This window comes from Bos javanicus, chromosome 1 (genome assembly GCF_032452875.1).
Source record: "Bos javanicus breed banteng chromosome 1, ARS-OSU_banteng_1.0, whole genome shotgun sequence".
Taxonomy (NCBI): domain Eukaryota; kingdom Metazoa; phylum Chordata; class Mammalia; order Artiodactyla; family Bovidae; genus Bos; species Bos javanicus.
In genome coordinates this window covers 11,106,406-11,119,935 of record NC_083868.1, presented here as the reverse complement: position 1 = coordinate 11,119,935, position 13,530 = coordinate 11,106,406, and the positions used below count along the sequence as shown (strand labels likewise).

Below are 13,530 nucleotides of genomic sequence, written 5' to 3'. Positions count from 1 at the left end.
CTCCCCCCACGCCCCCTCCAAAATAGAACTGCCCAGACCCCCGCAGGCCCCGGGCTACACCAGACCCGCCTCTGGGCTGCGCGCGGAGCGGGCGCCCCTGGAAGGGGGAAACTGACATCCCATCAGGGTCCGCCCCTCCGCTCCGCTGCGCGCCGCTCTCCCCTCCCGCCCTGAGGAGTCCGGTGACCGCCACCACCACCCCGCGGCCGGCCTCCCGCGCTCCCGCCGCCGGGACCCTCAGCTTCCGAGGAGGCGCCAGCTCCCGACCCCCACGAAGATGGCAAGGAGGAGCCGCCACCACCTCCTGCTTCTCCTGCTGCGCTACCTGGTGGTCGCCCTGGACTGTAAGTTGCTGGGGTACCTCTACCCTCCCACCCAGTCCTGCTGAGACCAGCTTCCCCCAATCTTCAGCCCCTAGACCTGGTCCTGGCGGAGGACTGTCCCCGGGACCTCGAACGGAAAGGTCCTCCCCCGGGCATCTGATTTCATACCCAGGGAGCCCACAATTTTGGATGCCTGTTGGGGCGGGGGTAGGGGGGAGTTCGGAGGTTTTCGGTTTATTCTAAATAATATCTGATTTGAACTAGTTAGAAAAAATTAAGGGTCCACACCAGTAGGTTCTCATATTCTGGAAAAGTTGGGTTAAGTTTTTAGACACAGGGACGTGACCAGAATGCAGAACTCACTAACTCCTTAGGAGATGCTAAGATCCCAAGATGGCATCATCACTCGGAGGCAGGGGCCGGCCACACTCTAAGTACCAGAGCTGGGGGCAGTGTTAGAGTTTTCTTGGCGTCTGAAGGTCCCATTTTTGGCGGTAATATGCAGTGCACTTTGGGGGCGCGGGGTGGGGGGAAATTCCTGGCTGCTGAACTGGAATTACTTTTATCCTCTCCACCTGCACATCTGCATTCGGTTAGAGAAGTCTGGTCTGAGCGCCCCGGTCAGCTGTTGTGTCCTCAGGGGACTTCCAACGGGATGGTTGTTAGAAAGTTAGAGAAGCTGGATGATCGAGTGGCGGGGGGACGTCCCAAAGCCAATTTCACAGGATGGTTCTAAACAGGATTGTTATGGATCCTGGGCTCATAAGATTTAAAATCCTGTTAATATCTCCTATTATTTTGTTTTCCTCCCGTTAACTTTTTAGAAAAATGGAGGAAATTGCAATAGATCTTAAACACTTAGGCAACGAAGTTTTCCGTTTTCTTTGGTTTTTCCTTTTTTGGTTTTTTTTTTTTTTTCGTGTCCTTTATTTATTTTTAATGGGATGGATTATTATTGTTGCTATTCAAGTTCTGGTAATAGAATACTTAAAATAACCTGCAGGATGAGTGTTTAATAACATAATATAATGACTTTAATCTCACACCCTCATTGCCTGAGTTGCTCAGCTCAACCTGATGTGAGTTTTTGTCCCTTATTGGGGAAGAAGGTGCAAGTTGTCTCAGTGAAGGGACGTGCCTGACTTATATATAGAAAATCAAATCAGAAAGTCAAGGCTTCACAATAAAACCATTATGCGATTTTTAAATATCAATTGGTGTCATGTTGAGCACACAGAGAGAAAAATCACTAATGTCAAAAGGCAACAAAGAGACAGGCTGGAGGAATTGTAACAAAACCACTAGGATAATTATATATTTCACTGACAATCTTAAATTTCAAGTCAAAGGATTGACTTTAGAATGATCAGTAATTAAAAACAGAGAAAATGGTTTTACTCTGGTATTCCTATACAGTAATCAAAATAGAAACAGTACACCCTAAATTTGAAATTGGAGTCAAGAAATAACCCAGAGGCAAACACAGGCTTAGATGAATAAGCAAAATAAGCTCTTTTACAAGCTTTGAGTAAAGCTAACACATTGGCCTGTCTAATCCTGACTCCTATGGGGATTAATCTGAAAGTGTGCAGGGATCTTTTTTGTATTGTTCCTGGGATGTCAAAGGCCTGGTATTGCAAGAATGTTTTCTTTTGTTTTAAAATTTTACAATAGTTTAGACTTAAAGAAAAATTGCAAAGGTGGTATAGGGAATTCCCCTAGATATGGCACCCACTTCCCCCTGTTATTAATATTTTAGATTAGTGTTACAGAATCAGTCACACAGTTACAGAATCAGTATTGATACGTTATTACGAACCGAAGTCCACACTTTATTCAGACTTTCTTCATTCTCCCCTAGTGTCCCTTTCTGTCACAGGAGCCCATTGAGGACACCACAGTACAGTTAGTGGTCCTGTTCTTAGGCTCCTCTTAGCCGTGGCAGTTTCTCAGACTTCCCTTGTGTTTTTTTGTTACCTTAACACGTTTAGGAGTATTGGCGAAATATTCTGTAGGATGTCCCTCAACTGGTGTTTCTCTGATACTTTTCTTATGACTAAACTGGGTTTATGGGTTGTGGGAAGAAGATATCCAAGATAAAGTATGATTTGCATCACATCATATCAAGAGTACATCCTGTGAACATGACATCACTGTTGGAGTTACCCTTTATCACCTGGCTGATGTAATACATGATATCGGTTAACTTCCCCTCCCCCCACTTCCTTACTGTATTTTTTGTAAGGAAGTCATTATGTGCACCCCACACCTAAGGAAGAAGAGTTATATTCTACCTCCTTGAGAGTAGAGTAGCTCCATAAATTATTTGGAATTCTGCTTGAGAGATGTGTCTCTCCCCCTTCCTCCATTCATTCATCCATTCATTTTTACATCAGTATAGGCTTATCAATATTTATTTTGCACTTTGGATTATAGTCCAGTAATTTTTTTAATTAATTTATTTTAATTGGAGGCTAATTACTTTACAATATTGTAGTGGTTTTGCCATACATGGTCATGAATCAGCCATGGATATACATGTATTCCCCATCCTGAACCCCCCTCCCACCTGTCTCCCCATCCCATCCCTCTGAGTCATCCCAGTGCACCAGCCCTGAACACCCTGTCTCATGCATCGAACCTGGTATAGTCCAGTAGTATTTTATTTATTTATTTTTTTACAATCTAAACTGTCCAACTTTGGCCATTGAGAGTTCTTTAAATTGGTTCCTATATCCCTTTGACATCCCCTCATCACTGTGTATGTATGTGTTTTTGTTTGTTTTTAGCACTTTCTTACTTTCTAGTACCACGGAATGCTCCAGGTGATCCTGTATATTTTCTGCTTCAGTTCCAGAATTAGCCATTGCTCCAGGGATCCCTGGTTCCTGGATTGGAGAAAACATTAGACACCGAGGTCTGGCACTGTGTACATTCATTGCTTTTAGGGTGTTGAAAAAAATAAGAATGCTCGTTGAGACTAAGTTTCACTCCACTATCCTATTTGTGATTTATTGACTCAGGTGTCACATCCAGATTCAAAAGCTATTGTTGTTGTTCAGTCACTACTTTTTTGTTCTTTGAGACTAAGTTTCACTCCACTATTCTATTTGTGATTTATCCACTCAGGTTTCATGTCCAGAGTCAAAAAATATTGTTGCTGTTCAGTTGATAAGTTTTGTCCAACTCTTTTCCACCCCATGGACTGTGGTCCACCAGGCTCCTCTGTCCATGGGATTTCCCAGGCAAGGATACTCGAGCTGATTGCCATTTCCTTCTCCAGGGGATCTTCTTGACCCAGGGATAGAACCCATGACTCCTGAATTGGCAGGCGGCTTCTTTACCCCTGAGCCACCAGGGAAGGCCCCCAAAACTGTACGGAAGGCTAAATCTGTACTGAAGGAACAGTATCACACTGTTCCTAGGACTTCCTTGTATATTCTCTCTTTTTAAGTTCTCAACAAATGCGTGAGACAGAACATATCTTCAACTTATAGAAAGGGTCCCTAAGGCTCAGAAAAGCTAAGTTACTTGTCTAAGCTCACTTACTTAGGGTGGAAAGAGGTGGAACTGAGACTTGTTTTGAGAATATCAGAGAATTTGTTCCATAGATAACTGGCCATCACTCCTTTCATTTTTTCAAGTACTTGGCCCTTTTTTGCCCCTTCATTCAAGAAAAGATAGTAGATTCCTTATGCTGTATTTATATATTCAATTTCTTAATATTCATCCCATATATGACTGTGCCACTCTTTTATCTCAATCCTATTCTGTATAATATCATGCTCATTCCCATTCTTTCATTTTACATCTATCTGTCAATATTCTTTGTTTCTTTTTTGGTAGTCAGGAGAATTGCTTTTTGTTGTCATTGCTGTTATTTAAATTCTGATTTCAGCATACCTGTTGATAAATGGACATTTATTTGCACGTTTAGTTGAATTATATTTTTCTTTCCCACTAAAATGAAAGCTCCATGAGGGAAGACATGTCTTGATGTTTGATCACCACTATATGTCCAGTGCTGAGCAAAGTGCTTGGTTAATGGTATGTATAAATATACATCAATTAAATGGGAAGGGATGTGGAGTAAGTGGAAGAAATATATGGATAGAATTAATGATTGCATTATAAATCATTAAGCTCTAATTTATTCCAAGGAGGTGAGATGTCAGAGTTCTCTGAGGTGACATTTAAGACAAGGAGTTGAATTTGAATGAGAGCAGTGTGCTGTTCTTGACTCTACACGGCTAGTAGCAGCTGGTCCCCAGATCTAGACTGGAACCCAAGCCAGGCAACTTGGTCTGAGTCTCTAATCTCTTACCAACTGATAAGGATAGTGGAGGGAGAGAGAGGTTTGTATCTTCTGCAAAATTATAAGATTCTGTTTTTATGATGGAACTGACCCAAAACAGCACTCCAGGAAACCAGTGCCAGGAAAATTCTGCCCTCTGTCAACATTGCTAAGAACAAAATATCATAATCAGTTTGCCGAGGAGAACTTGTTCCATCTTGGCATAGTCAAGATGAATGCAAAGGCCATATTGGGCTTGCTGGTAGACCTGATAACCATTTCAGTACTGTAACAAACATGACATTAGAAAGGGAGAAGTCAAAAGCAAAAATGTCAGCATAAAGAGAACATTGAGTTCCCTATGGCGGAGGACACTCATTTATCCCTCCCCAGGGCTTCCCTCATAGCTCAGTTGGTAAAGAATCCGCCTGCAATGCAGGAGACCCCAGTTCAGTTCCTCGGTCCAGAAGATCCACTGGAGAAGGGATAAGCTACCCACTCCAGGATTCTTGGGGTTCCCTTGTGGCTCAGCTGGTAAAGAATCCGCCTGCAGTACGGGAGACCTGGGTTCGATCCCTGGGTCGGGAAGATCCCCTGGAGAAGGGGAAGGGTACCCACTCCAGTATTATAGCCTGGAGAGGTCCACGGGGTGGCAAAGAGTCGCACACAACTGAGTGACCTTCACTTTCCCTTTCAGGAACAGCTCAAGGGGAGGAGCCCATATGAATGTACATACATTTGCTCTGCCCATGGTTTCTATCACACCAGCTTCCTCCAGTGGGTCTCTTTGGTAGAAAAGATGTATTAGACCACAGAGGCAAGAGATGCTGTGTTTAAGTCACACCAGTAGAAATCTGTAAAAGCCATTGTTTAAAATAACATTTCTTTACATCTCATAGCAATGTAGTGACAGCACCGCTGAGCCAATACTCCAGAGTACCTGTATTGCCAGACTGATGTTTTGAAGAAGATGAGGGGGTGGGTGGAAAAGAGGAATCAAAATTTGGGTGAAGTGCTTTCTCTGGCAAAAAGAGAAAACTTAAAACTGGGCACTACTTTCTTGGAAGTTGTTACTGAGGTCAGAACTCTCTTATTGCCACAGTAATAAATTATCATACATTTAATACAACATAAACCTTTTATCTTAAAGTTCTAGAGGTCAGAAGTATGAAATAAGTCTCCCTGGGCTAAAATCAAGGTACGGAGAGGCAGTGTTCCTTCGAGAGTTTCTAGAGAGAACCTGTTTCTGTGTCTTTTCTAGCTTCTAGAGGCAAGCCATGGCCCCATTCCTCCAGATGCAAACCAGCAATGCCAGGCTGCCATATCTCTGGTTCTCTGTCTTCTTCCTCCTTCTTCCATTTATGTGTGTGCATGCTCAGTCACTAAGTTTGTGGCCTCCTGGACTGTAGCCCACCAGGCTCCTCTGTCCATGGACTTTTCCAGGCAAGAATGCTGAAACAGGTTGCCATTTCCTACTCCAGAGGATCTTCCCAACCCAGGGATCGAACCCAAGTCTCTTGCATCTCCCGCATTGGCAGGCAGTTTCATTACCACTGCGCCACCTGGGACGCCCCTTCCACTTAAAAGGACCCTTAAAATTGCATCAGGCCCTCCTGGGAAATCTAGAATAATCTACTCATCTCAAGGGCAGCTAGTTAGTGACTTTAATTCCATCTACAACCTTATTTCCTATTTACCATGTAAAGTAACATATTTATAGGTTCCTGGAGTTAGGCTGTGGACGCCTTTTGGGGGACCATTATTCTGTCTACCACACCAACCAAAATCAGGATTGTGAAATCAGTGCTGTGGCCAAGAACATTCTAGAACCTATGGAGCAACCATAACTCTTCCTTTTCAATTATATTGCTGCTTATATATTTCCATTTTGGGGGTTGTATTTCAGATGGCAGAGTGTACTGGTAAAGAGCATGTACTCTTTGCGACTCTTTGCAACCCCATGGACTATACAGTTCATGGAATTCTCCAGGGCAGAATACTGGAGTGGGTACCCTTTCCCCTCTCCAGGGGATCTTCCCAACCCAGGGATCTAACCCAGGCATCCTACATTGCAGACAGATTCTTTACCAGCTTAGCCACAAGGGAACTCCAAGAATACTGGAATGGGTAGTCTATCCCTTCTCCAGGGAATCTTCCCAACCTAGAAATTGAACTGGGGTCTCCTGCATTGCAGGCAGATTCTTTACCAACTGAGCTATCAGGAAATCCCCTTTAAATTATATTGCTGCTTATATATTTGCATTTTTGGGGTTGTATTTCAGACGGCATAGTGTACTGGTAAACAGTGTGTACTCTAATGCTGAACTCTGTTCATTTACTAGCTCTTTGACCTTGTACAAGTTGATTTGACTTGTATGCGTCAGCTGTAATAGTGATAATTCCAATAACAGTACCAATAACCTCATAGAGGATGAGGGAGAAAGAAACGTGTCCACCCGTGTAATGCATTTAAAAAACAGGTACTGTTATTATTGTTAAATTTGGGGAGCCATTAAGTTAAGCAGACCACCTGACCTGCCTCTTGAGAAACCTGTATGCAAGTCAGGAAGCAACAGTTAGAACTGGACATGGAACAACAGACTGGTTCCAAAGAGGAAAAGGAGTACATCAAGGTTGTATATTGTCACCCTGCTTATTTAACTTCTATGCAGAGTACATCATGAGAAATGCTGGGCTGGAGGAAGCACAAGCTGGAATCAAGATTGCTGGGAGAAATCTATCAATAACCTCAGATATGCAGATGACACCACCCTTATGGCAGAAAGAGCCTCTTGATGAAAGTGAAAGAGGAGAGTGAAAAAGTTGGCTTAAAGCTCAACATTTAGAAAACGAAGATCATGGCATCCAGTCCCATCACTTCGTGGCAAATAGATGGGGAAACAGTGGAAACAGTGGCTGACTTTATTTTTCTGGGCTCCAAAATCACTGCAGATGGTGATTGCAGCCATGAATCTGGCTGCTTACTCCTTGGAAGGAAATTTATGACCAACCTAGACAGCAAATTAAAAAGCAGAGACATTACTTTGTCCACAAAGATCTGTCTAGTCAAGGCTATGGTTTTTCCATTGGTCATGTATGGATGTGAGAGTTGGACTGTGAAGAAAACTGAGTGCAGAAGAATTGATGCTTTTGAACTGTGGTGTTGGAGAGGACTCTTGAGAGTCCCTTGGAGTGCAAGGAGATCCAACCAGTCCATCCTAAAGGAGATCAGTCCTGGATGTTCATTGGAAGAACTGATGTTGAAGCTGAACTCCAATCCTTTGGCCACCTGATGTGAAGAGCTGACTCATTTGAAAAGCCCCTGATGCTGGGAGGGATTGAGGGCAGGAGGAGAAGGGGACAACAGAGGATGAGATGGTTGGATGGCATCACTGACTTGATGGACATGGGTTTGGGTGAACTCTGGGAGTTGGTGTTGGACAGAGAGGCTTGGCATGCTGTGGTTCATGGGGTTGCAAAGAGTCGGACATGACTGAGCAACTGAACTGAAGTTAAGCATTCGTATTATCCCTCATAATGGATTTCTGACATTTTTGAGAGTCATAGACAAAAGCTACGCTGTTTCATAAGCATTGTACTAGTTTAAACAGCTTTGAATGAACCAGTAAGTTTCATTAACTTTCATTATTTTAAGAATTTATTTTAAGGACTTCCCTGGTGGTTCAGTGGTTAAGACTCTGTGCTGTCATTGCAGGGGGCAAAGCTTTGATCCTTGGTCAGGGAATTAAGATGCCCCAAGCTGCACATCATGGCTGAAAAATAGAATAAAATAGCTAGATAAAAACTTTAAAATGTAAAAAAAATGGAATACTTTTTATTAAAGTTTTATTACAAAACATACACACATTCATCTCTATATCTATGAAGGGGCATACTGGGTAAAGAAGATGGAAGAGACCAATAGAGCCAACGGAATGCACAGCTGTCCTTGGGGCAGAGTGAGAAGAAAGAGGGTGAAAGAATAAAAGAAGTTCCGTAGGGACAGAGTGTGCACAGCAGCGAGGTGCGAGGCAGCAGGTGGAGGTGGATGCACATATTTAGGATTTGAATTTATAGCGAGGAGAAGCCAGCGAAGGCTTTTGAACACTGAATGTCAGTCTGATTTGCATTTCAGAAAGAGAACACAGTGGGTGGAGGGTGAAGAACGGGCAGAATAGGGTAGGTGGGGAGTTGAAGTGGGGAGACAGTTGGATGCAGTTGGAGTGGTCGACAATTACTTGCTAAGTATGTCTTTTTTAAAAAGTATTTATTTATATAATTGGTTGTGCTGAGTCTTTGTTGCTGCTTGGACTTTTCTCGAGTTGCGGTGCGTAAAACTTCTCATTGCCATGGCTATGAGAGTTTTCTTGTTGCGGAGCATGGGCTCTAGGGTGAGTGGGCTTCTGTAGTTGTGCCTCCTGGCTCTAGAGCACAGCATCAGTACTTGTGGCGCAGAGGCTTAGTTGCCCTGCCACATACGGCATCATCTCTGATGAGGGATCGAACCCATGTCTCCTGCCTTGGCAGGTGAATTCATCACTGAGCCATCAGCGAAGGCCCCAAGTATGTTTTTACATCGTTTACTGAAATATATACAAACACAATCATATATCATCAACTATGTACAGGTACCCACAGAAAATGGTTTGATTATTTGAAATGCAGTTTATTCAATTGAATCAGGGATTTGAAGAAAACTGCTCTTTGGTTTTTAAGGGATTTAAAAAAAATCATGTATATTGCAGGTGTTTCCAACTTTATGTTCAGTTTCTAATGTATAAACATAAAACATAGCTCCTTGGGTTACCAGTAATATGTCTCTTCTTTCAATGTTGTTCTCTTTTCCACTGCCTGAGTTTGTCTCCCAATAGGATTTTTTTTTAAGTATTTTTAGAGTTTCCCCAAGTTACCACCCTTAGAAGGGTGATTTGATTAGATATGATGGGAAGAAGAGTGGCTTTCTGTATTACTAAGAGTGTGAGTGTGTGCATGAGAGACAGAGAGGGAGACAGAGAGAGAGAGAGAGACGGAGAGAGAGAGAGAGGGAGGATGTGTGTGTTCAAATGAATGACTGCTGACCGAACCACAAAACCCTACTCAGAATCTTCAAACCGGTAAGTAGATCAGAAATGTTCTGCAGTTTGAAATTTCCTATGTTTTATGAGGAGAGAAGCAAAACAGTATCCTGAACCTATGAAGTAGGTCAAGAGCTACTCCCTGAAATGGAACCCTCCTCCATTGCTGGTGGGAATATAATTTGGTGGAGTCACTGTGGAGAACAGTATGGAGGTTCCTTAAAAAAATATAGAACTACCAGCAATCCCACTATTGGGCATAGATCAGGAAAAGACAAACTCTAATTTGAAAAGAAACATGTGCCCCGTTTGTTCACTGCAGCATTGTTTACAAGGGCCAAGACATGGAAGCAACCAAAACGTCCATTGACAGACAAACGGACAAAGATGAGATGGTACATACATACAATGAAATATTACTGATCCGTAAAAAGAATGAAATAATGACATTTGCAGCAACATGAATGGACCTAGGGATTATTATACTAAATGAAGTCAGATAGAGAAAGATAAATATCATATAATATCAGTTGTATGTGGAATCCTAAATTTACAAAACAGAAATAGACTCACAGACATAGAAAACAAACTTACTGTTACTAAAAGGGAAGGATGGGGAGGGATAAATTAGGAGTTTGGAATTAATAGATACACACTACTATATATAAAATAAACAAAGACCCACCATATAACACAGGGAACTATATTCAGTATCTTGTATATGGAAAAGAATCTGAAAAAGAATAGATGTAGATACGTTCACTTTGTTATATACCTGAAACTAACACAACATTATAAGTCAACCATGTGTCAATTAAAAAAGAATGATTTAAATAACATTTTTAGGAAACAGTATTGAACAGCTCCTGCAGACTCTATAATGTTCTAAGGGATAGAATTTGAAGAGTCCTGATTCAAAGCATACTTTAACTCCTGGAAATTCCCTAAAACTGCTGAATAGAGGTAAACACTTCACTTTAAGTAAACAAGGGTCATTTATGCCTGTCCAGCTGCTTTCTCTAAATCTTCAGAGGTTCTCCTTCTGCTTTTGTTAACATTATTAATAGCCCAATGGGAAAGAAACTTTGTGGAGAAAAATGTCAAATATTTCCTTCAAGAAACTGGAAGTGGGGAAACATGCAAGAGTGGACTATACGGGAGTAAATAAAGTGCTCTTGAATGATTCCATGATTAAAGAAATAGCTACTCTCTTAGCTGTCCACTGTCTGGACTCAAAACGTCCTGAGCAAGAATCCTCGTGAGTATAATAGACATGAGTTTTAGTCCTTAACTGAACAGTCTTCTTTCTCTGACTCTCATGTGTCTTTGGCATCAGGATTTTGTTTCTTTGGAAAATCTGTTTTGTTTTAGTTTTTAAAATATCTTACAGGGACGGTTTGGGACCAATTTGTCTTTGTATTTATACAGAGTGAAGAAGCCTAGCTGGTCTCTCTCCTTTATGCAAAGTGTTTCCAGCTTGCTGGCTTACATCTTGTCAAAATAGTCCTTGGCTGTCTTCAGTTTTAGCTTTCCTCACACTGTAAAAACTCGCTCTCTGCTTTATGATATACATAACCAGAGCTGAAAGTAGAGCACTGTTAAATGCACCTACTTACATGTTTGACAAAATTTATGTATGTGATGAATTCAAATATCACAGAAAAGTTGTCAAATGACAAATAAGTGTATTTTCCAGTCCTTCTGACTTCTATTCCATTCCCACTTTCTTTATTTGATATTTTAGTTGAGGTGTAGTTGATGTACAATATTATATAAGTTTCAGGTGTACAACAGTCACAATTTTTAGAAGTTACACACCATTTATAGTTATTATACCCTATTGGCTGTATTCCCTGTGCTGTGCAATATACCCTTGTGGCTTGTTTATTTTACACTCAGGAGTTTGTACCTCTTAATCTCCTACTCCATCTGTCCCTTTCTGTCACTCCCTCCTTTAGTAACCACCTCTCTCCTCTGGTGTTTGTAGTCTATACCTGTGAGATTGTCTGTTTTTTGTTATACAAACGAGTTTGCTTTATTTTTTTAGATAGCGTATATGTGATATCCTACAGTAATTGTCTTTCTCTGTTTATTTCACTAATCATAATACTCTCCAAGTCCACCCCGTAGTTGCAAATGATGACATTTCCTTCTCTTTTTATGGCGGAGTAGTATTCCATCATGTGTGTACACATTCCACGTCTTTATCCATTCATCTGTTAATAGGCATGTGGGTTGCTTCTGAATCTTGGCTGTTGTACATAGTGCTGCTGTGAACATTGGTGTACATGTATCTTTTCGAATTCGTGTTTTTGTTTCTTCAGATACATACCCTGAAGTGGAATTGTTGGGTTACAGGATAGCTCTGTATTTAGTTTTTTAAGGAACCTCCGTGCTGTTTTTCACAGTGACTGTACCAATGTCCATTCTTAACAATAGTGTGCAAGAGTTCTCTTTTCTCTACTTCCTCATCAGCTATGTAGCCCACTCGTAAGTTTGTTGCATGTGATTCCAGAAAAACTATGAGGGGAAATGTAGTTCCAGCATATATGAGCGTACTTGTAGCATTTCTTTAAAAATAAAAATCAAATTTTACTATGCTTAATGTTCTGCATGTTCCAACAAACCATATCATATTATGTATAGTATTCTGTGCTTTCCTACAAAATTCTATTTTTACTAGTAACTAAAGCCACAACCCGGGCTTCCAAGGTGGCACCAGTGGTAAAGAACTCTCCTGCTGCAGTGCAGGAGACCCGGGTTCAATCCCTGGGTTGAGACAATCCCCTGGAGGAGGGCACGGCAACCCACTCCAGTATTCTTGTCTGGAGAGTCCCATGAACAGAGGAGTCTGACAGGCTACAGTCCATGCGGTCACGAAGAGTTGGACATGACTGAAGTGATATAGCACGAAACCACAACCCAAAGCTAGGTCACCAAATGGGAATCGTGATAACATATTGAAGAGACCTTTTAAAAACCCGATAGCTCAGTTGGTTAAGAATCCGCCTGCAATGCAGGAGACCTCAGTTTGATTCCTGGCTTGGGAAGATCTGCTGGAGAAGGGATAGGCTACCCACTCCAGTATTCTTGGGCTTCTCTTGTGATCCAGCTGGTAAACAATCCGTCTGCAAAGTGGGAGACCTGAGTTTGATGCCTGGGTTGGGAAGATCCCCTGGAGAAGGGAAAGGCTACCCACTCCAGTATTCTGGCCTGGAGAATTCCATGGACTATACAGTCCATGGGGATGAAAGAGTCAGACACTACTGAGCAACTTTCACTCAATTGCTGGCCAGAGAAGAGAGGGCCGGTTGGTGAGCATGTGGGAAGAATTGGAAGATTAGTATTGACACATATACACTATCGAAACTGTACTGTGAAATAGTTCAATAGTAGAACTGATGAGAATCTACTGTATACCACAGGGAACTCTCTTCAATGGTCGGTGGTGACCTGAACGGGTAGGAAGTCCAAAAGGGAGGGGGAATATGTGTATGTGGGGCTGATTAATTTTGCTGTATAGCAGAAACTAACATAGCACCATTGTAAAGCAACTATACTCCAATATAAATTAATTTTTAAAAATCATACAGAAAAATACTTTTTTGTAACCAAAAAAAAAAAAAAAAAAACACCTTATGCCAAGATGCAGTAGGGACGATCTTCTAGTTAAAATCACTAAAATATAAGTAATGAAACCAAGTGATATAACACAACAGAGGGAAATAAACTCCCAAACAAGTGATCAAAACTAGAAAGAGAGGAATTCCAAGGAGACCCAATGAAAAAATCCATAGAAGAAGAGAGTAAGGGCTGACACCCAGACAGGGTGGAGACA

The 13,530-nt window shown here is 41.8% G+C and overlaps 1 protein-coding gene across 1 annotated transcript in view; it reads left to right on the top strand.

Annotated features, from left to right (window-relative positions):
• Positions 1-260: 260 nt before the first annotated feature.
• The window catches only part of JAM2 (junctional adhesion molecule 2), an 85,111-nt gene continuing 71,841 nt past the window's right edge, over positions 261-13,530 (top strand). The window contains exon 1 of the mRNA XM_061425156.1: positions 261-344. Coding sequence (XP_061281140.1) covers positions 278-344 — 67 coding nt within the window. The 5' untranslated portion in view covers positions 261-277. The remainder of the gene's footprint in view (positions 345-13,530) is intronic.